The 25,926-nt window shown below is 41.8% G+C and overlaps 1 protein-coding gene across 2 annotated transcripts in view; it reads right to left on the bottom strand.

Moving 5' to 3' along the window:
• The window catches only part of CDH4 (cadherin 4), an 837,767-nt gene that overhangs the window by 17,051 nt on the left and 794,790 nt on the right, over positions 1–25,926 (bottom strand). For both annotated transcript variants that reach the window (XM_044299844.1, XM_044299845.1), the window contains exons 10-13: positions 24,282–24,535; positions 10,015–10,157; positions 7,133–7,366; positions 4,989–5,222 (exon numbers count right to left, since the gene is read on the bottom strand). In XM_044299844.1, the coding sequence (XP_044155779.1) occupies positions 4,989–5,222; positions 7,133–7,366; positions 10,015–10,157; positions 24,282–24,535 (865 nt within the window). The remainder of the gene's footprint in view (positions 1–4,988; positions 5,223–7,132; positions 7,367–10,014; positions 10,158–24,281; positions 24,536–25,926) is intronic.

The raw sequence follows: 25,926 nt of genomic DNA, 5'->3' as shown, positions 1-25,926 counted from the left end.
AGGGATGTCCACTCTTCCCATTGTTATTCAATATTTACATTGAGCCCCTTGCTGCCAGAGTTAGGCAGGACCCCGGGATTGAGGGGTTTTGGATATTAGGAGGACCATATTTCTTTATACGCGGATGACATGTTTTTTATAAACCACATTAGTACCTCACTTCCCGAACTTATTTATATAGTTAGTGCCTTTGGTGCAATAACGAATACTCAAGGTCAGGAAGTCTATAGTCATGGCCCAGTGTATTATGACTCAGAGGTGTCTATAAATATAATTATTGCGCTGAGTGTACCTATATTATAGTTATTTTAAAACAACTTTTATTTTGTCGATATTTAGAATATAAAGACACTTATATTAAAACAATGCTTGTGTTGCACTGCTTTCTTAGAGGAGTGTCAGGCGTGACAAAGAGATTCCGATTTTTTTAAGGCAGCGTTTTTTTAGACAGGGGTCGCTTTTGAACAAATATTCAGGTGAGTTGCTCTGCCTGAGTTCTATCCCTACATATACTAGTCGTGATGAGTGGGGAGAACCCTATCTGGCTGTATTCCGGGCACCCGCCCTTATAAGGGCAACCCACAACCGCTGGAACCTCGGATCTATTGCTGTTTCACCCTTACAACTAGATTCCCTCTAAACTGGCCGATGCGTTTCACCACTGGGAGCAGTGATTCTTCAGGGACAAGGAGACAACAGCGCCGGGGCGCCTAGTGCAGTGGCAGCGCTCCCGCACGCATATCAAGGCAGTGGCAACTAGTAAGTGTAAATGTGTCTCTTTTTATGGCATCCCAGCTCCTCCCATTTAATTGGTTAACCTATGGGTTCTTTGCTGGGCGTCGTGTTTGTGTCCGCCCCCACGATCACGTCATACCTCCTGGACGCAAGCGCAAGCTGATTGGGCTTCTCAGTGCTTACTTACCCTGTCAGCGGCGCTCCGCCCGAAACCGGAAGTGACGTTGGTGGGTGGCGGCTAGGTTACTAAGGGGATCTAGTACCGCGTCCCCAGCAGGTCCTGGCAGCTAACATGTAAAGGAATACCCTTCATGTGTCAATGGACACTAGTTTACAAGCTGGGCAATCATTTCTTAAAAATGAAAAAATCGGAATCTCTTTGTCACGCCTGACACTCCTCTAAGAAAGCAGTGCAACACAAGCATTGTTTTAATATAAATGCCTTTGGTGCAGTTTCGGGTTTTGATATTAATTGGTCAAAGACCACATTTATGCCTGTGGACAGACTTGACTATTCTATTGAGGGGCCCTTGAGTTTACTTAAGATTTCTGATTCATTTGAATATTTGGGCATGATTATATCCCCTAAAGTTGAAGATTATTTGCATCTAAATCGATATGGCTTCTAGAGCTGACAGAATATCCCTGGTTAAGATGGTGATATTACCCCAACTCCTCTATATTCTTAGGAACTCCCCAGTGTGGATTGATGATAAGTTCTTTAAGCTAATTGAGAGAATTCTTAATGATCTACTGTGGGGAAGAAAGTGGGTGAGGCTTAAATTGGAATACCTCTATAAACCAATTGAACAGGGAGGGCTGAAACTTTTTAAGGGTTATTTTATAGCTTCACAGTTGTGGTTTTATAACCACTGGGAGGAAAGTCCACTATGTAGGAATTTGGTGAGTAGATCTATATATGATAATATGTTTACATTACTAGAGTCTGGGCCATTATCTAGAGTTCAACAGGATTATAGGCAATCTAGAAAATTATTTAGTAAGACGTGGAGCACTATTAGAGGTTGGATGGGAATAAAATGTACACCTCTTTGACATAATTATTATATTAAAAAACTAACCCTAAAATGTTCTACAATTATATAAATAGTAAAAAGCATAAATCTGAAGGTGTTGGCCCTCTACAGAGTAATGAGGGGGGAGTTGCAGAGAGCGATGAGGAGAAAGCAAAGCTATTAAATATTTTTTTCTCCACTGTATTTACTGAGGAAAATAAACTGTCAGATGAAATGCAGAATGTAAAAGTAAATTCCCCATTAAAAGTGCCCTGTCTGACCCAGGAAGAAGTTCAGCGGTGTCTTAAAAAGATTAAAATAGACAAATCGCCAGGACCAGATGGCATACACCCCCATATCCTAAGAGAATTAATTAATGTCATAGCCAGACCCATACGCTGATATTTAAGGACTCTATACTGACAGGGAGTGTTCCACAGGATTGGTGCATAGCAAATGTGCCAATATTCAAGAAGTGTCCAAAAACAGAGCCCGGAAACTATAGGCCGAAAAAATATTTTTTTCTTTTCATCGCAATATTCTGACCCTCATAACTTTTTTATAGTTATGCCTACGGAGATTTTTGGGGGCAAATTTTTTATGTGGGAGGATCTGTCATTTTTGACAATACCATTTTGGGGTGTGTATGATCACTTTTTATTAAATTTTGTTGGGCGATAAAGTGATGAAAAAAATGCAAATCGGCCTTCTTTTTAAATATTCTTCTGTTACGCCATTCACCATATGGGCTAACTTTTAAAAATATTTTAATAGTATGAGTTTTTTCACATGCGGCGATGCACACAATGCTATGTTTTGTTATTTTATTTTGGGGAATGCAGGTGATTTAATTTTTTTTATTTTATTTTTTATATTTTTTTTACTTTCCCCAAGTGGACCACAACTTACAATCATCAGATGTAAATCGCTCCATTAGTTTGTATAGAAATTACTATATCACAGTTCAGTGCTGCCACCTAGTGACCTAAACTGTGATGTACTAACAATGAGCCTGGAAACCTCGTACAGGCTGTGGCTTGTTTATAGAACATGGTGCTTTTCCCGATCTCTGCTGGGGGAAAGCGTGCATAAAGAGGAATTCCACAATTCCGATTTTTAACACCCTCAGATGCCGTGTGGAACTCATTGCTGTGAGCGGAGGGGGCATGTGGCGTATTCTGGGGCCATAAGGTGAAGAACTGTTGCATTTTGGGGGGCATAATAGGGGTTGGATAAACCTTTTAACCATTAAGATACCAGAGGTTTTTTCATTTATTTATTTTTCCCATCTTCCTTGAGCCGTTCACATTTTTCCGTTCACATATCCTAATGAGGGCTTATTTTTTTAGGTATAAATTGTACATTAATATGGCAGACAATGTAGTGGGAAGCAGGCAAAAAATTCCAAATGGGGTGGAATTGAAAAAAAAAATAAAATTCCTCCACCGTTTTACGTGTTTTGTTCCTACGGTGTTCCCTTTGTGGCAAAAGTGACCTGTGTCCTTCATTCTCTGCGTCAGTAGGAATACATCGGGGGTGTGACAGGGAAGGATCCAGGGCAGGTGGTGGGATGGGCCTGGGTGGGTAGTGGGCGGATTTAGGGGGGCCCAATTCAGATTCTTGCTATGGGGCCCAATGATTTCTATCTACGCCCCTCATTGGGAATCTGTTTTACGGATCCAACCAGATGATTGGGGGAAAATAATGACTAATTTAAGGTTAGTGTCACATAATTTTAATCATGTTTTGGTTCAATTCAATATTATACACAGACTATGTGTCACACCAGTATGGCTCAATAAATGTGGATTGAGAAGTACGGCTAATTGCCCACGGTGTGATTCACTGGGGGCTGATTTTTTTTTTACACAATTTTTTGTTTTTGTACACAATTAATAGAATATTGGGAGGCAATAGCTAAAATTACTACCCAAAAACTGAAAATGATTCCACATACGGTGGAATGTTGGCTCTTGGGAGATCTGTCCCAAATTATTTGTGATAAGTATAGAAGATTCCTATTGATTAAAATACTCTTTTTGGCAAGACTTTTAATCACGCAAGGCTGTTTCTCACCAAATACTCCTGTGTGTATACGTGGTTAAATCTGGTCAATGAGATTAAGAAATATGAGAGAATCCTATATAAACAAAGAAATATTGAGGAGAATTGGAATAAGATACAGTATTGGGGATTTGGAAACTGAGTTTTTCTGCCTCCCCCCCCCCACCGCTATCCTTTCTCTGTCTTCTGTGACGGACGGGATGGTAGATGCATCACAAGGAATGAGGAGGAGGGGGGAATTGGGGTTAAAATGAGAAATGTAATAATAAAGACTAAACTGTATAGAAAATATTTTTGTATGCTTTTTTCTCAATAAAAAAAAAAATTAAATTACATTTTGCAACTTTTAAAAAACATCGCCATTTTTAAAAGTGGAGTGAAAAGTTGGTCGGGATTACATATTAGAGCACTTTTATGTCTCATTTATGACGTGCGACTTGCATTGCTAGACAACCCCTAGGTGCACTTTTACTGACAGTGGCGAGACCACCTCAGACTTGCACCAAATGTAATAAAACTGAGCACCAGCTTCATAAATTTGGCGCAGGTGCACAAAGCAAATCGAGACTGGTTTTAGCATAATTATGTAACAAAAACATATCCAAAACTCTTCCCTAATCCAAATAACCCTTAGTTTTTTTTATCTGAGGATACACTTACGGTAACTTCAAACCTGGTTCTCAAGATCTTACTTTACAAGACTATTCTTAAATAATCCTATGATCTTTCTTTCTGATATTGTGACCATCCTATATGATCTTACTTTCTGATATTCTGGTCACTAAGGCCTCGTTCACATGACCGTTTCTCATTTCCGTTCTCTGGCTCTGTTGAGGAGCAGGAGAACGGAAAGGACGAATTCTGCAGATAACTGAGACCTAACTGAGCGTAACTGAGCCTAAAGACCCCATAGACTATAATGGGGTCCGCTCAGAACATGATTTTTGAGCAGAGACGAAAGTCCTGCAAATCATGTTCTGAGCGGACACCGAACAGACCCCATTATAGTCTATGATCTTTCTTTCCGTCAACGGAGCCGGAGAGCGGAAAGGAGAAAATGATGTGAACGAGGCCTTAGATTTTACTTTCTCAGAGAAAATTTAAGATTATCTCCTGTTATAGTGACTAGAGCATTTAATGGGTTATACTGCAGAAGAAGTTATCTCCACTTACATAGTAAGATAATAATACAGATGAGTATGGCAATAATTGCTCCTGTGCCCAGTCTGGTTGCCGCCACGGCTCCGATGGTCGTACAGTCTCCATTCTCGTCGCAGGGACAGACCTTCACCCTGATAATGGACGTGTTATATAAGGGAGGGTTCCCAGAGTCTGTCACAATGACAGGGACCTCATACACTCCTGATTCCAAATAACCAATCTGCAGACTGAGACGTGCGTAGTTACCTGAAATGACCACAAGGTGGTAGCAAGGCGACAGAAGACATTAGAAGTGAAATTCTTTTTGCAAGAGATTTTCTTCTAAGGCTAGGGCTTCACGACAATTTTGAGCATGACAGGTGTTACATAACCTAGGATTACAGTATAGCAGGGCAGCCATAGAAATGAATGATGTGACAGTGCAACTCACATGTTCGCCACAACCATGACCCCAAAATCAAAAGAAATCCAATCCAGCTGGATTTTTTGCAATTCTGGGGTCACGGCAAATATCTGAGTCATGCTGCGAAGCCATTTATTTCTATGGTTGCCCTGCTACACTGCGATCCTAGGTCGTGCTACACCTGTTACATCTAAGATCGCCGTGTAGCCCTAGCCTAAAGGCTACATGCTGCTAGCTCTCTATATTTAAAGGGGTCTTCCCATCTGGGACATTGATGACATATTGCTAGGATATGCCATCAATGTCAGATAGGTGCGGTCCTGCCTCTGGGACTCACTGTTATCTACAGCATGGGGCCCCCAAAGTGAAGGATAGCACACTGAGCAGTGGGGAGCACTTGCTCGGCTATTTTTGTAACTCCTCTAGCAAGCTACGTATGCGAGGCTGCTCTCTGTTCACTTTGGGGGTCCCATTCTGGAGATTGGAGCAAGTCCCAGAGGTGATGCAGCTATCCGACATTGATGGCATATCCTAACGATATGCCATCTATGTCCCAGTTACTGTCTTTACTACTGTATAATTTAGAAGAGAATCCCAAAATACCAAAATGTTTTGCCATAAAACAATTCCATCACAAACAAAATAAGGGCTAATGCACACGGCCGTGCCCGTATTGCGGCCCGCAATTCACTTGAATGGGTCCACAATCCGGAAGGTGCGGTGTGGAACGGAGGCATGGAACCCCACGGAAGCACTATGGAGTACTTCTGTGGGGTTTCTGTCCATGCCGCTGCACCGCAAAAAAGTAGTGCATGCACAACTTTTTTTGTGGTGCGGACGGACCATGGAGCCATTCAAGTTGAATGGGTCTGGATACGTTTGCAGAATCTGCACGGATGTTGCCCGTGCATTGGGGACCGCAAATTGTGGTCCTCAATGCACGGAACGGCCGTGTGCATGAGGCCTAATGGTCATACACCAGAAATAGGATAAGCATTTCTTATCCTGTTGCCATTTTTGCATCTGTAGGCATATTGGTTGTGACTATTGCAGAAACATTTCAGTAAGGCTACATTCACACAACCGTATGTGTTTTGCGATCCGTAAACACGGATTCACAAAAAGTGCGGATGACGTCCTTTTGGCATCCATGTTTCATCCTTTTTTTTTTTTTTGCGGATCCAGTGTAACAATGCCTATACGGACAAGAATAGGACATGCTCTCTTTTTTGGCGGTCTAAGGACCGGACATGCGGATAGCATACAATGTGCTGTCTTCATTTTTAGCGGACCCATTGAAATGAATAGATCCTCATCCAATGCGCAAAAAAAAACGGAACGGACACGGAAACAAAATAGGTTTGTGTGAATATAGCCTAACAGATGCTAAGTAAGTAGCAAATATACTATGGGCTCATGCACACAATTTTTTTTTTTTTCCCTGTCTGTTTTTTTTTTTTTGCGGCTCGTATACAGAACCATTCACTCCAATGAGGCTTAAAAAAAATGGAAATGACTCAGTATGTCTATTCCACACAAAAAAAAGATGTCCTATGATTGTCCGCATTACAGATAAGGATAGGACTGTTCTATTATGGCCTGTATCCGTAATTTGCAGATCCGCAATTTGCAGACTGTAAAACAACAACGGTCATGTGCATGAGCCCTATATGTACAAGGCTGTGTAACCTTATTAAATGTGTGTAACGTGAGCAAATAAAAAGTAATCTCTGTGCTAATGTAAATAACTCACCGTTTATCCTGGCAATAGTCCAGTTCCTCCTAATGGTGGATGGAAAAGTGGGAAGCTCAAACACAAAGGGGTCCCCACTGGGCTTACGATCCACATCTGTAGCAGTGATGTTTATACCATTGGAGTTGAGCCTTTCGCAGATCTGGGCCTCTTTAGGGAGCAGCTCAGGGGCGTTGTCATTAATATCAATGAGCTGTATCTGCAGTGTGCCAGTACCACTAGCAGGGGGGACTCCTGTGAGCAGTAAACATAAAAGCTTTGCTTATGTACTAAACAACATAGACCAGGTAATTGGAACTGCTTTGCTGTACATTTTAAACTCCAATTTATTTTTCATCCAGTGCATATGTGTTTTACAGCAGTCACCAATGAGCTTTACACCTGCACACACACCTTTTTTATGATAGTGCAGGTCTAGCCAAGCATGCATGTCTAGTGACAGCCTGGCATCTGCTCTAACAGCCAGGATCAGAGAAATATATAGTCATGGCTGTTTAACCCCTTATATTCCATGGTCAATAAAAACTGTGGCTTCCTAGTGGCTAAAGGGGCTCCCTTTGTTACTCATCATCCCCCCCCCCCTCCGCCACTTTTCACCTTAAATCCCTTTTCAAAATTTCAAATTCTCCTGCTTTTCAAACAGATAGTGATACCTCCTAAAATAGTTATTACTTTACATTTCCCATATGTCTACTTCATGTTTGGATCATTTAGTAAATTACATTTTCTTTTTTTGGGATGTCAGAAGGCTTAGAAGTTTAGAAGCAAATCTTGAAATTTTTCAGAAAATTTCCAAAACCCACTTTTTAAGGACCAGTTCAGATCTGAAGTCACTAGGTGAGGCTTATATAATAGAAACCATCCAAAAATGGCCCCATATTAGTAACAACACCCCTCAAGGTATTCAAAACTGATTTTACAAACTTTTTTAACCCTTTAGGTGTTCGACAAGAATTAAAGGAAAAAGTAGATGACATTTCAGAATTTCACTTTTTTTTTGACAGATTTCCCATTTTAATCCATTTTCTCCAGTAATAAAGCAAGGGTTAACAGTCAAACAAAACTCCATATGTATTGCCCTGATTCTGTAGTGGTCGTAAACTGCTGTACGGGCACATGGCAGGGCGCAGAAGGAAAGGAATGCTTTATGGTTTTTGGAAGGCAGATTTCACTGGGATAATTTTATGTTGCCATGTCACATTTGAAGACCCCGTGATGCACCCCTAGTAGAAACTCCAAAAAAATAACACCATTTTGGAAACTACGGGATAAGGTAGCAGTTTTGTTGGTACTGTTTTAGGGTACATATGATTCTTGGTTCCTCTATAATACACTTTTTGTGAGGCAAGGTAACAAAAAATTGCTGTTTTGGCACCGTTTTTATTTTGTTATTTACAATGTTTATCTGACAGGTTAGATCATGTGATATTTTTATAGAGCAAGTTGTTACGGACGCACATTACCAAATATGACAAAAAATAATAATCTAATTTTTCGGGTATGAGATGACAGTTTGATTGGGGTGCATATCACTTTTTGATCGCTTGATATTACACTTTTTGTGATGTAAGGTGACAAAAAATTGCTTTTTTGACAAACTTCTTATTTTTATTTTTTTACGGTGTTCACCTGAGGGTTTAGGTCATGTGATATTTTTATACAGCAGGTTGTTACAGATGCAGCCATACCCAATATGTATACTTTTTAATTTATTTAAATTTTACACAATAACAGCATTTTTGAAACACAAAAATCATGTTTTAGTGTCTCCATATCACGAGAGCCATAGTTTTTTTTATTTTTGGGGGGATTGTCTTAGGTAGGGTCTCATTTTTTGCGGGATGAGATGACAGTTTGATTGGTATGATTTTTGGATGCGTATGACTTTTTGATCGCTTAGTATTGCACTTTTTGTGATGTAAGGTGCTTTTTTGACACCGTTTTTATTTTTATTTTTTTACCGTTATGCAAGATGGAAAACAAAGTCCTGTTGACAGGACTTTTTTTCCGTTCTGCATAACAGAAACCAGACAGATCCATTATGATTGCCATATACTTCTATTAGGACGGATCAAAACGGAATGCCTCAAAAGGCTTCTATTTTGACTTTCGTCTTATGGATTCCGTTATTTTCAGTTATAACCATGTTATAATGTAAAACAAAAATTGAATCTAACGGTGATGTGAACAAGCCCTAACATAGTTAGTATTGCCGCATCTGTTTTGACCTGAACTATATAATTATCACAATATTTATCCCCCAAAGGGAACACTGTAAAAAATAAAATTACAAAAATGCTGGAATTGCTGGTACCATCTACTACATTATCTGTACTTAGAGAGTTATCGGTTTGCCATCTATGCTGTTACATAGGACTGCAGGTATCATCTACTACATTGTCTGTAGTCAGAGAGTTATCACTGTGTTAACTGTGGTGTTACATAGGACTGCAGGTAACATCTATTCCATTCTCTGTACTCATGGAGTTATCACTGTGTTATCTCTGGTGTTACACAGGACTGCAGGTAACCTCTCCCCCTTTCCCATTAAAAGCTACAACTTGTCCTGCAGAAAAAGCCCTTATACCGCTACATTGATACAAACAAAATATCTGTACTTGCTTTAGCAGTGTACTGTCAGTCACATCTGCAGCTACTAGACATTTTATGATTTTGTCACTGGAAACTTGTGAATATCCATTATGGTAAATATTCTGACATAGTAATCATTATTGACGAGGCAAATACGGAGACCCATCAGCTCTGGACTAACGACATTCATGATGATGCTGTATCACTACATGTACAATGCGACCCATTTGGAGCAGACATACAAACGATGAAATAAATCGAGCTCATGCAGTTTGATCTGGAGAACTCACCATTGTCAGTGGCCAGGAATTTGGCCTCATAGATATCGTCTTTAACGAAGGGGGATTCTCGATCCAAAACGGCTGTGGTAAAGACCTGCCCATTGGTGGTATTGATTGCGAGCCAGTTTGCAGGGTCGTGCAGTTTGGTGTATCTGAAGAGGAAATATGATAACGCACAATAAAGAGGAGTATACGGTTTATTTCTGCAGTCTGCAGGTCTACTGTCATCAATCCAAAAGGCTCCACTTAAAACTAGTTTGGCTGCCAGTCATGCATTCTGCTGCTGTGCCCCTAGGGAAAGACATTGGTCAATGCAAAGTGGTTTTTCTCCTGCTACAATTGAATCTGAGTATGGTTGGATGGTGCCCAAGATTTTATATTGAGATGGAGCCAGCCCAAACGGCTCAGCTTTTAAAACTTAAGACAGTTTCACTACTGCAGTCTCCCAAACTCATTAAAACAACCCGTGGTTACAGATGGAACCAATTTTCTTTGAAGATTGACCTGAACAGGTACACTTAAATCCTAAGATTCAGCATAAATAGGCCCAGGAGCAACGTGCAGTTTTCATAACCTGGCATGGAGGGTAGCAAAGGAAAGAAAACGCTGGAGGATAAAGGATTAGCTTTTTATCCTTGTTTTCTACAATTACGTTACCTGATTCTCCTAGGAAATTGCACAGTATATCATCTACTTCTCTATGGGACATGACAATACGGTTCAGCTGGAGTTTCTATTTCTCTATACCAAGTAGATTCCATTAGGGCCATAGATATGAAGTCTCCTTCCTACCTGCTCTCAAGTTTACAATACTTTTTTTGTCATTGTGTGAAATATCATCTTGTACTGCCCAGTGCCCACATGTGAGGAGAAAGATTTGTAAACCGTGTCGTAGGACGCCTGTATTTAGTGAAAGTGGTACAAATTATACCGACTTTTAGTGCCACAGACATAACGAATACTGCAAACAGCTGGTTTAGATTATTTGCAATCTTTGTCTGTAGCCACCTTAAAGGAGTTTTCTGCCAATATCAGATTGCTGAGGGTTTGATAATCAGCACCCCCATGATCAGTTGTTTTGGGCAGGCGCCGGAAACTATGCAGTGGATAAAGTATACTGCAGCTCAGCTCCCTTTCACTTGAATGCCTGGTGGGGCCACTACACAGTGGATGGAGCCTGCTTTTTCCGTTTAGGCATTTTCTATGAGAGTGCCGGCGATGTACGGTCCTCAAAATGTGGAACGCACATTGCCGGTGTCCATGTTTTGAGGATTCCCGATTTTCGGATCCACAAAACACATACGGATATGTGAATGGACCCTTAAAAGATAGAACAAGTCCTATTATTGCCCGCAAATCACGTTTCATGGCTCCATTCAAGTCAATGGGTCCGCAAAAAAACGGTACACATACGGAAATGCATCCGTATGTCTTCTGTATCCATTCCGTTTTTGTGGAACCATCTATTGAAAATTTTATGCCCAGCCCAATTTTTTTACATGTTATTACTGTATATGCCATAGGGAAAAATGGTACCAAAGTGGAAACACAACGGAAAAAAAACGGTCCGGAAAAAATGCCCTGCAAAACACTGAAAAAGCCATAAGGTCGTGTGAAAGAGGCCTGAGGAGGAGGGTATGCCAGTTGTCAGATCCCCGTAGATCTTCGGCCTCTTTTATACAACCGTATGGCTTTTTCAGTGTTTTGCGGTCCGTTTTTCACGGATCCGTTGTTCAGTTTTTTGTTTCCGTTCAGTTTTTCTGTTCCGTTTCTCCGTATGGCATATACAGTATAGAGTAATTACATAGAAAAAAAATTGGGCTGGGCATAACATTTTCAATAGATGGTTCTGCAAAAACGGAATGGATACAGAAGACATACGGAGTACATTCCATATGTGTTCCGTTTTTTTTGCGGACCATTGACTTGAATGGAGCCACGGAACGTGATTTGCGGGCAATAATAGGACATGTTCTATCTTTCAACGGAACGGAAATACGGAAACAGAATGCATACTGAGTACATTCCTTTATTTTTTGCAGAACCATTGAAATGAATGGTTCCGTATACGGAACGCAAAATACAGCCCGTAAATTGAAAAAAAATATTTTTGTGTGAAAGAGGCCTTATACTGATGACTTAGGGCTCATGCACATGAACATATTTATTTCCCGTGTCCATTCCGTTTTTTTTGCGGTCCGTATGTGAAACCATTCACTTCAATAGGGCCACAGAAAAAACGGGAAATGAGTACATGTGTATTTATTGTCCACATGGTCTTTCTTAAAAAAAAATAGAACGTGTCCTATTATTGACTGCATTACGGACAAAAACGGACAAGGATAGGACTATTAGGGGCTGGCCCTTCAGTTTTACAAAATGTGGAATGCACACAGCCAGTCTCCGTGTTTTGCAGATCACAAAAAAATCCAACGATCGTGTACATGAGTCCTGGGAAGCACCTTTTCTATACACTTATAAGACCAGGATCACACAGCAGAGTTTAGTGGTGTTTTTGATTGAGTAGAACAAAGCATCGGAAAAAGGAAGCAAAGGAAAAAGTTACAGCTGCAAGAAAACATAAGTGAACCCTTTGGAATGACCTGGATTTCTGCACTGAATACTGTTAAAATATGGTCTGATTGCTATCTCAGTCACAAGTGTAGAAAAACTAAATAACACACACATCTCTTAGGCTACTTTCACACTAGCGTTCGGGCGGATCCGTTCTGAACGGATCCGCTCATAATAATGCAGACGGAGGCTCCGTTCAGAACGGATCCGTCTGCATTATATTAGCAAAAAAAGCTAAGTGTGAAAATAGCCTGGGACGGATCCGTCCAGACTTTCAATGTAAAGTCAATGGGGGACGGATCCGCTTGAAGATTGAGCCACATTGTGGCATCTTCAAACGGATCCGTCCCCATTGACTTACATTGAAAGTCTGGACGGATCCGCACGGATCCGCACGCCTCCGAACGGCCAGGCGGGCACCCGAACGCTGCAAGCAGCGTTCAGCTGTCCGCCTGTCCGTGCGGAGGCGAGCGGAGCGGAGGCTGAACGCCGCCAGACTGATGCAGTCTGAGCGGATCCGCCTCCATTCAGACTGCATCAGGGCTGGACGGCTGCGTTCGGGTCCGCTCGTGAGCTCCTTCAAACGGAGCTCACGAACGGAAACCCGAACGCTAGTGTGAAAGTAGCCTTATTGAGTACATGAATTAAACACTGCAGTGCAGGTAGAAAATGTGCCCCTTGAATTTAATAACCTGTAGATCTCCCATAGCAGCAGTCACCTCCACCAAAGTTTCCAATAGATGCGAATGTTATTCACTTCAATAAATATTTCTGGGATGCCATGGCATGAGAGCCCTCCTCAGGACTGTGACTTGGCCGTTTCAAAACACAACTTTTTTTTCCCACCATTCTTTAGTTGATTTACTTTGTAAATGTGCTTTGGGTCACTCAGTGTCTGACCTTACAGTCCCGTGTAAAATGTTTTGTGTGTTCTATTTTTTTGCAGTGCAGACGGATCACTGATCCATTCAAGTTGAATGTGTCTGGATCTGTCGTGGCAGCCGCACGGACAGTGCCCGTGTATTGGGGCCCAATGCACGCAACGGCCGTGTGCATGAGGCCTAACTTAGATAACAATCAGACCACATTTTATTTGTGATCCATGCTGTAATCCAGGTAATTACAAAAGGTTTGCTTATGTTTTTTTTGTTGTAAATGTATTCCACTCTTTTTTTGGATCTAACCCCTGTTTTGGGCTACAAAAGTGATCAAAAACTGCACTGAAAAAAAGACCTGATCATGGTGGATGCTACTGAGGCTTCTAATAACATTCAGTTTAGTGAAAAATCGAATAAATCAGCGCATGGACTCCTATTTTGTTGTCAAGTAATTGTAACAGAGATGCATTTGTGGTAGAAGCCAGTGGAACGAACAGCAAGGTCTCATAGAGATATGACCGAAAAGGGAATATGTCAGCTCCAAAACACCCCCCAAATTAGAGTAAGCAGTGAACAGTGTAAGTGGTTATGTATCTTCATACTCACTTGCATTTTGACACTGTGCTGCTACAAACCGGCAGTCAAATACATTGAGAGGACTCCTCTTTGAGTCCTTTTATTTACAGTTGCAAGAAAAAGTATGTGAACCCTTTGGAATGATATGGATTTCTGCACAAATTGGTCATAAAATGTGATCTGATCTTCATCTAAGTCACAACAATAGACAATCACAGTCTGCTTAAACTAATAACACACAAATAATTAAATGTTACCATGTTTTTATTGAACACACCATGTAAACATTCTACAGTGCAGGTGGAAAAAGTATGTGAACCCCTAGACTAATGACATCTCCAAGAGCTAATTGGAGTGAGGTGTCAGCTAACTGGAGTCCAATCAGTGAGATGAGATTGGAGGTGTTGGTTACAGCTGCCCTGCCCTATAAAAAACACACACCAGTTCTGGGTTTGCTTTTCACAAGAAGCATTGCCTGATGTGAATGATGCCTCGCACAAAAGAGTTCTCAGAAGACCTACGATTAAGAATTGTTGACTTGCATAAAGCTGGAAAGGGTTATAAAAGTATCTCCAAAAGCCTTGCTGTTCATCAGTCCACGGTAAGACAAATTGTCTATAAATGGAGAAAGTTCAGCACTGCTGCTACTCTCCCTAGGATTGGCCGTCCTGTAAAGATGATTGCAAGAGCACAGCGCAGACTGCTCAATGAGGTGAAGAAGAATCCTAGAGTGTCAGCTAAAGACTTACAAAAGTCTCTGGGGTATGCTAACGTCCCTGTTAGCGAATCTACGATATGTAAAACACTAAACAAGAATGGATTTCACAGTAGTAGTGGCAAAATATTCTGTGTACAGATGAAACCAAAGTTGAGTTGTTTCGAAGAAATACACAACACTATGTGTGGAGAAAAAGAGGCACAGCACACCAACATCAAAACCTCATCCCAACTGTGAAGTATGGTGGTGGGGGCATCATGGTTTGGGGCTGCTTTGCTGCGTCAGGGCCTTGACGGATTGCTATAATCGAATGAAAAATTAATTCCCAAGTTTATCAAGAAATTTTGCAGGAGAACTTAAGGCCATCTGTCCACCAGCTGAAGCTCAACAGAAGATGGGTGTTGCAACAGGACAACGACCCAAAGCATAGAAGTAAATCAACAACAGAATGGCTTAAACAGAAGAAAATACGCCTTCTGGAGTGGCCCAGTCAGAGTCCTGACCTCAACCAGATTGAGATGCTGTGGCATGACCTCAAGAAAGCGATTCACACCAGACATCCCAAGAATATTGCTGAACTGAAACAGTTCTGTAAAGAGGAATGGTCAAGAATTACTCCTGTCCGTTGTGCACGTCTGATCTGCAACTACAGGAAACGTTTGGTTGAAGTTAATGCTGCCAAAGGAGGTTCAACCAATTATTAAATCCAAGGGTTCACATACTTTTTCCACCTGGACTGTGAATGTTTACATGGTGTGTTCAATAAAAACATGGTAACATCAGATCACATTTTATGACCGATTTGTGCAGAAATCCATATCATTCCAAAGGGTTCACATACTTTTTCTTGCAACTGTATGTGTGTGAGCTCGGGAGTCCTCGCAATGCATTTTACTGCTCGTTGTCGGAGCTCAGCGTCGGATTGCAAGTGAGTATGAAGATAAAAGTTATGTAACCGGGGGAGGTGTGGGACTGATGAGATTCTGGATCAGGAAGTCTTGACCCGTCCGTATGTTTTTGCATCCGAACTCTGGTTTTGTAACTGGATTAAATGCTCCATAAAAAAAAAAGGTACTGCATGTGTAAATGGCAGGGCCATAAGGCCCTAATACAGGAAAGATTTATTTTGTAGTGTAGAAATAATTTCTCCATGTAACTGAGAAAATCTGAATTGAAAAGTCATCATGGTGTGAATTGTGGAGCCTCAGTTTTGGTGTGTAAATGAGCTTATTATTTTAATGGTTGATTAATTTCCTAAAGAAATAGCTCAGAAAAAAAGGTTTGCATGTTAGCTGCTCACAGTACGGATAATGCAAATATTGGATTTTTCTCAAGACAAAATTGGTATGTGTCTTTGTAGGATAGGCAGTGACACAGACAGTATAAGAAAGGGAAATTGGAACAGGTCCATGTATGTCAGCAGCACTTTCGACCATGCTAAGCTTTTGTGGAGATTTTCTCATCAAAAGTAGTGAAAATATGAACTTCTATTCTCTTCTGTCTGCTTCGACCTGCTTTACAACCCTCCCTGTCACTACAGTCACCGCTCAGAGCAAAGGGGAGAGGTTGTGAGGATGCTCAAAGAAGAGCGCACATCACGATGAAGCTCCACGCATGTTCACACTACTCCTGATGAGAAAAGCTCCATGGTAAATTGTATCTTTGTACTGTTGTCCTCAGCCGTTACCTAGTGCTGTCAACAGTAAACTGCTGGCAGACTTCCTTTATCTTTATATTGTATAGCAATTCAACCTTAGAACTTCTGTAGTTCAGAACCTCAGAGACTATTGTACTTCCATACATGTGTGCATGATGCAAAAGTTCTAATCAGATTTCAGTTAATCCCTTCACAACATCTGCCTTGGAGCTAGGCAGAAGGTATCAGATCTAACATGCATGTAAGGGTACTTTCACACTAGCGTTTTTCTTTTCCGGCACTGAGTTCCGTCAAAAGGGCTCAATGCCGGAAAAGAACTGATCAGGCATATCCCCATGCATTCTGAACGGAGAGTAATCTGTTCAGGATGCATAAGTATGTCTTCCATTCAGTCATTTGGACTGATCAGGCAAAAGAGAAAACCGTAGCATGTTACGGTTTTATCTCCAGCGAAAATTTTTTATTAGTGCTAGATCCAGCATTCAAAATACCAGAATGCCGGATCAAAAGGTGAAAAAAATAAATGCTGGATCCGTTTTGCCGGATGACACCGGAAAGACGGATCCGGCATTTCATTGCATTTTTTTTGACTGATCAGGCATTTTTAAGACTGATCAGGATCCAGATCAGTCTTACTAATGCCATCAGTTGATCATTTGGAGCTGGACCTCAAAGTTTTTTCTCAAGTCTCACTTATAGCGCATCAAGACGCTATGTCCTGGCTCAAGACAAGGATATACAGGTGAGAGCTGCCTTTTGTTTGCTTCATCAGTTGGCATACGTTTTGCTGGATCCAGCAGGCAGTTCCGGATCACTCTGCCGCAAGTGTGAATGTAGCCTAACATACCTGCTGCAACATATATATATACTACAGAAGGGCCCATTAGATATACTATGAATACAAACTGGGCATTATACTATGGGGCGGTTGAGAGCATTATACTTGCTAGCACCACAGGGGGCATTATAATACAGATGGCATTAGACATATGGCCACTACAGAGGGCTGCATTATATGCAGTGGTACTACAGGGGGTCATTATAATTACAGGGGGCACTGTAGCGGGGCTTTATAAATACTCAGGCTACTACAGGGGTTCATTATAACTACAGGGGAACTGCAGTGGGGCTTCATAAATGCTGGGGCCACTATAGGAGGCATTATAACTACTGGGGGCACAATAGGGGGCTTTATTACTACTGTGCGCTCTGTATGGGTGACTCATAGGGCTTATTACTACTGGTGGCTTTAAAGGGATACCTGCTGGGGCCACTATAGGTGGCTTTATTTCTACTAGGTGCACTATTAAAATTGGGAGTATTTTGGGAACATTATTATTACACACAATAAGGAGGACATTACTAGTAAAAGGTACTGTAGGAGCACTATTAATATTAGGAGAAGTGTAGGAGCACTATTACTGTTGGGGGACTATCTGTACGGCAGTATTTCTGCAGTATAAAATTTGGAGGCTTTGGGGAGCACAGTATTGGATGTCTGTGTGTCAAACTCTGCAGAGACAAGACGTGGCTGAAATAGTTTTTAATGGCGGTCTGGTCCAAATGGAGAAGATGAGAAAAGAGACCATCTACAGTACAGACCAAAAGTTTGGACACACCTTCTCATTCAAAGCGTTTTCTTTATTTTCATGACTATGAAAATTGTAGATTCACACTGAAGGCATCAAAACTATGAATTAACACATGTGGAATTATATACATAGCAAAAAAGTGTGAAACAACTGAAAATATGTCATATTCTAGGTTTTTCAAAGTAGCCACCTTTTGCTTTGATTACTGCTTTGCATTCTCTTGATGAGCTTCAAGAGGTAGTCACCTGAAATTGTTTTCACTTCACAGGTGTGCCCTGTCAGGTTTAATAAGTGGGATTTTTTGCCTTATAAATGGGGTTGGGACCATCAGTTGCGTTGTGGAGAAGTCAGGTGGATACACAGCTGATAGTCCTACTGAATAGACTGTTAGAATTTGTATTATGGCATGAAAAAAGCAGCTAAGTAAAGAAAAACTAGTGGCCATCATTACTTTAAGAAATGAAGGTCAGTCAGTCCCCAAGTGCAGTCACAAAAACCATCAAGCGCTACAAAGAAACTGGCTCACATGCGGACCGCCCCAGGAAAGGAAGACCAAGAGTCACCTCTGCTGCGGAGGATAAGTTCATCCGAGTCACCAGCCTCAGAAATCGCAGGTTAACAGCAGCCCAGATTAGAGACCAGGTCAATGCCACACAGAGTTCTAGCAGCAGACACATCTCTAGAACAACTGTTAAGAGGAGACTGTGTGAATCAGGCCTTCATGGTAGAATATCTGCTAGGAAACCACTGCTAAGGACAGGCAACAAGCAGAAGAGACTTGTTTGGGCTAAAGAACACAAGGAATGGACATTAGACCAGTGGAAATCTGTGCTTTGGTCTGATGAGTCCAAATTTGAGATCTTTGGTTCCAACCACTGTGTCTTTGTGCAACGCAGAAAAGGTGAACGGATGGACTCTACATGCCTGGTTCCCACCGTGAAGCATGGAGGAGGAGGTGTGATGGTGTGGGGGTGCTTTGCTGGTGACACTGTTGGGGATTTATTCAAAATTGAAGGCATACTGAACCAGCATGGCTACCACAGCATCTTGCAGCGGCACGCTATTTCATCCGGTTTGCGTTTAGTTGGACCATCATTTATTTTTCAACAGGACAATGACCCCAAACACACCTCCAGGCTTTGTAAGGGCTATTTGACCATGAAGGAGAGTGATGGGGTGCTGCGCCAGATGACCTGGCCTCTACAGTCACTGGACCTGAACCCAATCGAGATGGTTTGGGGTGAGCTGGACCACAGAGTGAAGGCAAAAGGGCCAACAAGTGCTAAGCATCTCTGGGAACTCCTTCAAGACTGTTGGAAGACCATTTCAGGTGACTACCTCTTGAAGCTCATCAAGAGAATGCCAAGAGTGTGCAAAGCAGTAATCAAAGCAAAAGGTGGCTACTTTGAAGAACTTAGAATATGACATATTTTCAGTTGTTTCACACTTTTTTGTTATGCATATAATTCCACATGTGTTAATAGTCATAGTTTTGACATCTTCAGTGTGAATCTACAATTTTCATAGTCATGAAAATACTTTTGAATGAGAAGGTGTGTCCAAACTTTTGGTCTGTACTGTACATCAAAGGATACATCATTGAATTTGAGAGGTACATGGTGCTGTGTTCTCCTGTATGTGTTACAGAATTGAATGTAATGTCCACCCACATATGTGTTTGACAGTAGGGATGGGGGGAGGGGTTAGATTAAGAATTAGGCAGGGGGTGGGCACCGCCATTTCAGTTTTCGCCTCAGGCAGCAGAAAGGCTAGAATCAGCCTTAACACTACTAAACAATTGCCCTGCACTAATAGTAATATGACAGCATGAACCATTTTATATATAAAAAATATTTTTTATTAGTTACAAAAATTGTATTATGAGGCACCGTGATTTCTATGTACAGCCCTAATGTCAACATTCATCAACTGAAAAAAAAATAAAAAATGCAGCTAAAGAGGACACATCCTTAAAGGGTTGTTCAATGTGTAACACTATATGCAGTCAGTTCCATAAATATTGGGACATCGACACAGTTCTAAGATTTTTGGCTCTATACACCACCACAATGGATTTGAAATGAAACGAACAAGATGTGCTTTAACTGTAGACTGCCAGCTTTAATTTGAGGGTATTTACAACCAAATCAGGTGAACGGTGTAGGAATTACAACAGTTTGCATATGTGCCTCCCACTTTTTAAGAGACCAAAAGTAATGGGACAATTGGCTTCTCAGCTGTTCCATGGCCAGGTGTGTGTTATTCTCTTATTATCCCAAATACAATGAGCAGATAAAAGGTCCAGAGTTCATTTCAAGTGTGCTATTTGCATTTGGAATCTGTTGCTGTCAACTCTCAAGATGAGATCCAAAAAGCTGTCACTATCAGTGAAGCAAGCCATCATTAGGCTAGAAAAACAAAACAAACCCACCAGAGAGATATCAAAAACATTAGGCATTTGCAAAACAACTGTTTGGAACATTCTTAAAAGGAAGGAATGCACCGGTGAACTCAGCAACACCAAAAGACCCTGAAGACCACGGAAAACAACTGTGGTGGATAACCGAAGAATTCTTGCCTTGGTGAAGAAAACACCCTTCACAACCGTTGGCCAGATCAAGAACACTCTCTAGAAGGTAGGTGCATGTGTGTCAAAGTCAACAATCAAGAGAAGACTTCACCAGAGTGAATACAAAGGGTTCACCACAAGATGTAAACCATTGGTGAGCCTCAAAATCAGGAAGGTCATATTATAGTTTGCCAAACGACATCTAAAAAAGCTTTCACAGTTCTGGAACAACATCCTATGGACAGATAAGACCAAGATCAACTTGTACCAGAGTGATGGGAAGAGAAGAGTATGGAGAAGGAAAGGAACTGCTCATGATCCTAAGCATACCACATCATCAGTGAAGCATGGTGGTGGTAGTGTCATGGCGTGGGCATGTATGGCTGCCAATGGAACTGGTTCTCTTGTATTTATTGATGATGTGACTGCTGACAAAAGCAGCAGGATGAATTCTGAAGTGTTTCGGGCAATATTATCTGCTCATATTCAGCCAAATGATTCACAACTCATTGGACAGCGCTTCACAGTGCAGATGGACAATGACCCAAAGCATACTGCAAAAGCAACCAAAGAGTTTTTTAAGGCAAAGAAGTGGAATGTTATGCAATGGCCAAGTCAATCACCTTACCTGAATCCGATTGAGCATGCATTTCACTTGCTGAAAACAAAACTGAAGGGAAAATCCCCCAAGAACAATCAGGAACTGAAGACAGTTGCAGTAGAGGCCTGGCAGAGCATCACCAGGGATGAAACCCAGCGTCTGGTGATGTCTATGTGTTCCAGACTTCAGGCTGAAATTGACTGCAAATGATTTGCAACCAAGTATTAAAAAGTGAAAATTTGATTTATGATTATTCCGTCCCATTACTTTTGGTCCCTTAACAAGTGGGAGGCACATATGCAAACTGTTGTAATTCCTACACCGTTCACCTGATTTGGATGTAAATTCCCTCAAATTAAAGCTTACAGTCTGCAGTTAAAGCACATCTAGGTTGTTTTATTTCAAATCCATTGTGGTGGTGTATAGAGCCAAAAAAATCTTAGAATTGTGTTGAGGTCCCAATATTTATGGACCTGACTGTAGATCCTATTCTGCACTGTTTATGTACCATTCAGTGCATGCGCAGAAGAGAATCTGCCCAGGGAAGCTGTGCCCTTCAAGAATAATGTTATCGCTGCCATCTTGTATCCTATGGACACAGCACCTCAAGATCAGGATGTTATGTTGCCCAGCGGCATTAAGTTATGATGTGACATAGAAATATATGTCACATCAAAAAGAGAATAAGGCCTCATGCACACGGCCGTTGCGCGGCCATTCCATGCATTGGGGACCGCAATTTGTGGTCCCCAATGCACGGGCAACATCCGTGCAGTGGCCGGGACGGATCAAGACCCATTCAACTTGAATGGGTCCGTGATCCATCCGCACCGTAAAAAAATAGAACACGGTATGGAGGCACGGACAGAAACACCACAGAAGCACTACATAGTGCTTCCGTGAGGTTCCGTGCCTCCATTCTGCCCTGCAGCTCCGGATTGCGGACCCGTTCAAGTGAATGGGTCCGCATCCGTGATGCAGGAAGCACACGCCGATGCCCGCATATTGCGGACCCGCTGTTTGCGGGCCACAATACGTTAACGGCCGTGTGCATGAGGCCTAAGGGCAAATATTTTTCCAAAATGGTGAACCCCTTAAAGGGCTTAAAATGTATAGGGCCCTCAGCTTACTATTGCCACACACTTGCTGAATTACGGTACTCCCAAAATCCTTCTCAACGTAAGGATTTTTTTTTTTTTTAATTTCATTTTCAAGAAAACAATTTCCAGCTGTCAGTTTCACAAAAATAAACCATAAGGAAAGGGGCAGGTTTCAAACCTTAAAAAAATATAATAACCACAAGGCGAAACAAAACACCTTGTGACAGCTTCCACGATACAACCTAGAACAAATAAGAAAAAATTGCCTCGTTAACTGGGAATGTCTTTCTAAAAGCTTCATTATATGTCCAGAAACGATAGGAAGGAGCCTCCATGAGTCAATATAATCATTTTCTCTGTCAGCCGGCCAGGCCCCCGAGTGAAGTGTCTGAACCATATAATGATTATAAAAATGTCACAAGTGAAGTGTGGGTAATTGGGCTCACACCGGCTGGACTCTGCTTTCTCCCTCAGCCATAGTAGGAAACAGAAAAAAGGTACAAACAGTCATCATAGAAGAGAATTCTGGGATAGCATCAACTTTCCCCTTGTGTCTTCCTGCAGTTGACCCCCTTTTATCTCTATCACCTCCTGGAGACTATATTACAGCAAGCAGCAGGGTATATAAGAAGCTTTCTGATCGCATCTGCACCCTGACACAATTTAACAACGTTCTGAAATCTAAGACGCCGGCAGCCTGGCTGCTCCTACTTGTAGTTGTGACATAAAGGTCGTCACTTTAAAAACCCAGCGGATTTCATTAGAACAAAGAGACACTGGGACACAGTCCGCCAATAAACGTAGTAATGCACAGACCAAATACCCTGCAGCCTGGCTACAACCACTCGGGTGGAAATCAGAAAATATCAATATACTAATGTGTACGCGTTAATATATGAAATAGTTACTAAGGTCTTGCATCTCCATACAGGTGACAGAACTGCGAGGTGATATTTTGCGCAATTCATAGTATTCTTCCCTACAATACACGACTGAGCTGCAGCAGAGTCTCTTTTTGCAAAAGAAAGAGACGATTCATGTCATGTCAGATTTTTCCTGACAGTTGCTGTCTGTATTTGGCCTAGTCCACATATCCGTTTTTCATTGACGTGTGCTGTCCACATTTTCCACGGACAGCACATGTACCCATTGATGTGCCTGTTCACATTTCAGTTTTTTTTTACTGACCGGAGACATGCACTACTTTGATCCATGATGCAGACCAAGCACGCCCATAGAAGTCTATGGGTCCATGAAAATCACAGACAAACCACGGATGGCTTCTGTGGTGCATCTGTTTTTCAATGATGACTGATAGGAGATTCTTTGGAAATTAATTTTCTGCTGAGCAACGTCATTGAATTACGGATGACACACGGATGGTAAAAACAGACACACGGACCAACCACGGATCCTTTACGGACATGTTCACAGATAAAACACATATGCTTTTTTTCACGGGCATGTCACTGACACGGAAATGTGTACGAGGCCTTACAGTTACTCACCATCACAGTTAGGGTCCATTCACACGTCCGTTGTTTCTTTCCTGATCTGTTCCATTTTTTGCGGAACAGATCTGGACCAGATCTGTACCCATTCATTTTCAATGGGTCCTGAAAAAAAATCAGACATTGTGATGTCCGATTTTTTTTCAGGACCCATTGAAAATGAATGGGTCCAGATCTGTTCCGCAAAAAACGGAACAGATCAGGAAAGAGACAACGGACGTGTGAATGGACCCTAACAGTGCCCCAGGAGCAGTGCCTCCCAACGGGCAGAAAAGCAATTGGCACTATGCAACATTTGACCTAAAGATGGCTTGAAATGCAGTGCATTCTTTCAGCTCATGATATACAGTATATTGGTCATAGTAGGAATTTCCCAATTTTGGAACATGGAATGCCCTGGATCACAGATGAGCTCCACAGAACTCAAGGTGTATAGATACTTCTCACATTTAGGAATACGGTGCATTTACCTTAGTCGTACAGTTGAATATGTCACCCACCTCAGGGCTTGTTGCATTGAGCGATCTGGGTCCACAGCAGAGAATGTAGTCAGCAGTCTGCCTGCAGGGTCCCCCTCCAGCTGCCTGATGGGGTCATTTCTGTTTGGAAAATAGGGTGCTTCATTTACATCCATAATGGAAATGGTCACTGCAGAGGTGGACTGTAGGGACATCTGGATGCCGCTGGCCAAAGGTGCTTGATTAGTCACCATAACATTTAATAAAAAGGCCTTGTTCATTTCATAATCCACCGGCTGGAAAGGAAGGGACAAGAGTTAGCAGCAGTCCAGGGTGTTTGTTGCTTACAGGAAAAGCCATGCACCATTGGAGGTTCTGGGTGTGCGGTAATGAATTGAATTGATTTGGGTGATGTTAGGTGTTATAAGTAATTTAGCACTTCACTCAGCTAATGAACAATAATACAGTCTGTAGCGCTCCTCACGCTGGCTTTTAAGTTTGGTTCTTCTAGGTTTCTGTCACCCTTGAAGGGAAAACTAACATAGTCTGCTGCACTGTTCTACCCGGAAAAAAAGTCAATGGAATTGCTTATAAAATGGATTTATCATTTTCTAGCATGATGAATCCTTAAAAAAAAAACAGAAACCCTGTTGCCAGTGTGAAGAAAGCCCATTTAAGTTCTTAAGCTTGAGCTTCACTAGTGTGTTACACCTTTGTATGGAGTGGAGTGCAGTGCTTAAAGGGTTATACCCATCTCAGACATTGATGGCATATCCTAGTGATAGTCCCACCTCTGGGCCCCACTCCTATCTCCAGAACAGGGCCCCTGAAGTGAAGGAGTGCGGGCATATGTGGAGTGCTCTACATTCACTTCTATGGCTATTATGAGGACTTAATGGTGAATGGAGAGGACATGGCGGATGCACAGCAACCCCTCTGTTCACTGCTGCGAGACTACAGAAATAGCTGAGCACGCTCACTTCAGAACTCCCATAGAAGTGAATGGACAGCACACCGCACATGTGGGGTGTGCACTCTTATTTTGGGGGCCGCAAAATGTCTGAGAAGGGAATACCCCTTTAACCAAATCTAGTACACCATTGCCTCCTAATGAAGTTACCTTGTTGCACCTGGAATTCACCAGGCTAGGCCCCAAAGCAGAAAGCCTGGGACCTTCTAGGCTGTGATTGCTAATCAGCTCTATTATGACAATTATTGTCCAGATTAATTATGTGTACCACTATCAGTCCTATGCATTCTTAAAGAATGCTCTGACTTTTTATGCCATGCTAATTGAGCAATGCATATGTGCTGGTAACAGCGCATGCATATCAGCACTGATGACCAATAGTTTAATATGAATAATTCATGTTTACATGGAGGTCCCCTGACCTGTGTGCCAACACTGGGAACATGGTCACTGATGGAGAGTTTCGTCCATCAGCGCCCTCCATTCGCTTGGAACGGACAGGGGAACTAGCGCATGCGCAATCTGTCCCCAGTATGAGTGAATTGAGGCAGCTGATAAACAGAACTCTTTATCAGCAGTCATATTTGCAGAGCCTGCCGATAGTTTAATGGGGTTTTCTGGGATTTTAATATTGGTGAACTATCCTCAGGATAGGTCATCAATATCAGATTGGTGGGGGTCTGACACCCGACAGCCCCACCGATCAGCTGGTTGAGA

The sequence above is a fragment of the Bufo gargarizans genome, chromosome 6 (genome assembly GCF_014858855.1).
Source record: "Bufo gargarizans isolate SCDJY-AF-19 chromosome 6, ASM1485885v1, whole genome shotgun sequence".
NCBI lineage: Eukaryota > Metazoa > Chordata > Amphibia > Anura > Bufonidae > Bufo > Bufo gargarizans.
The sequence above is the reverse complement of the archived record's forward strand: the minus strand, read 5'-3'. Positions and strand labels throughout refer to the sequence as shown.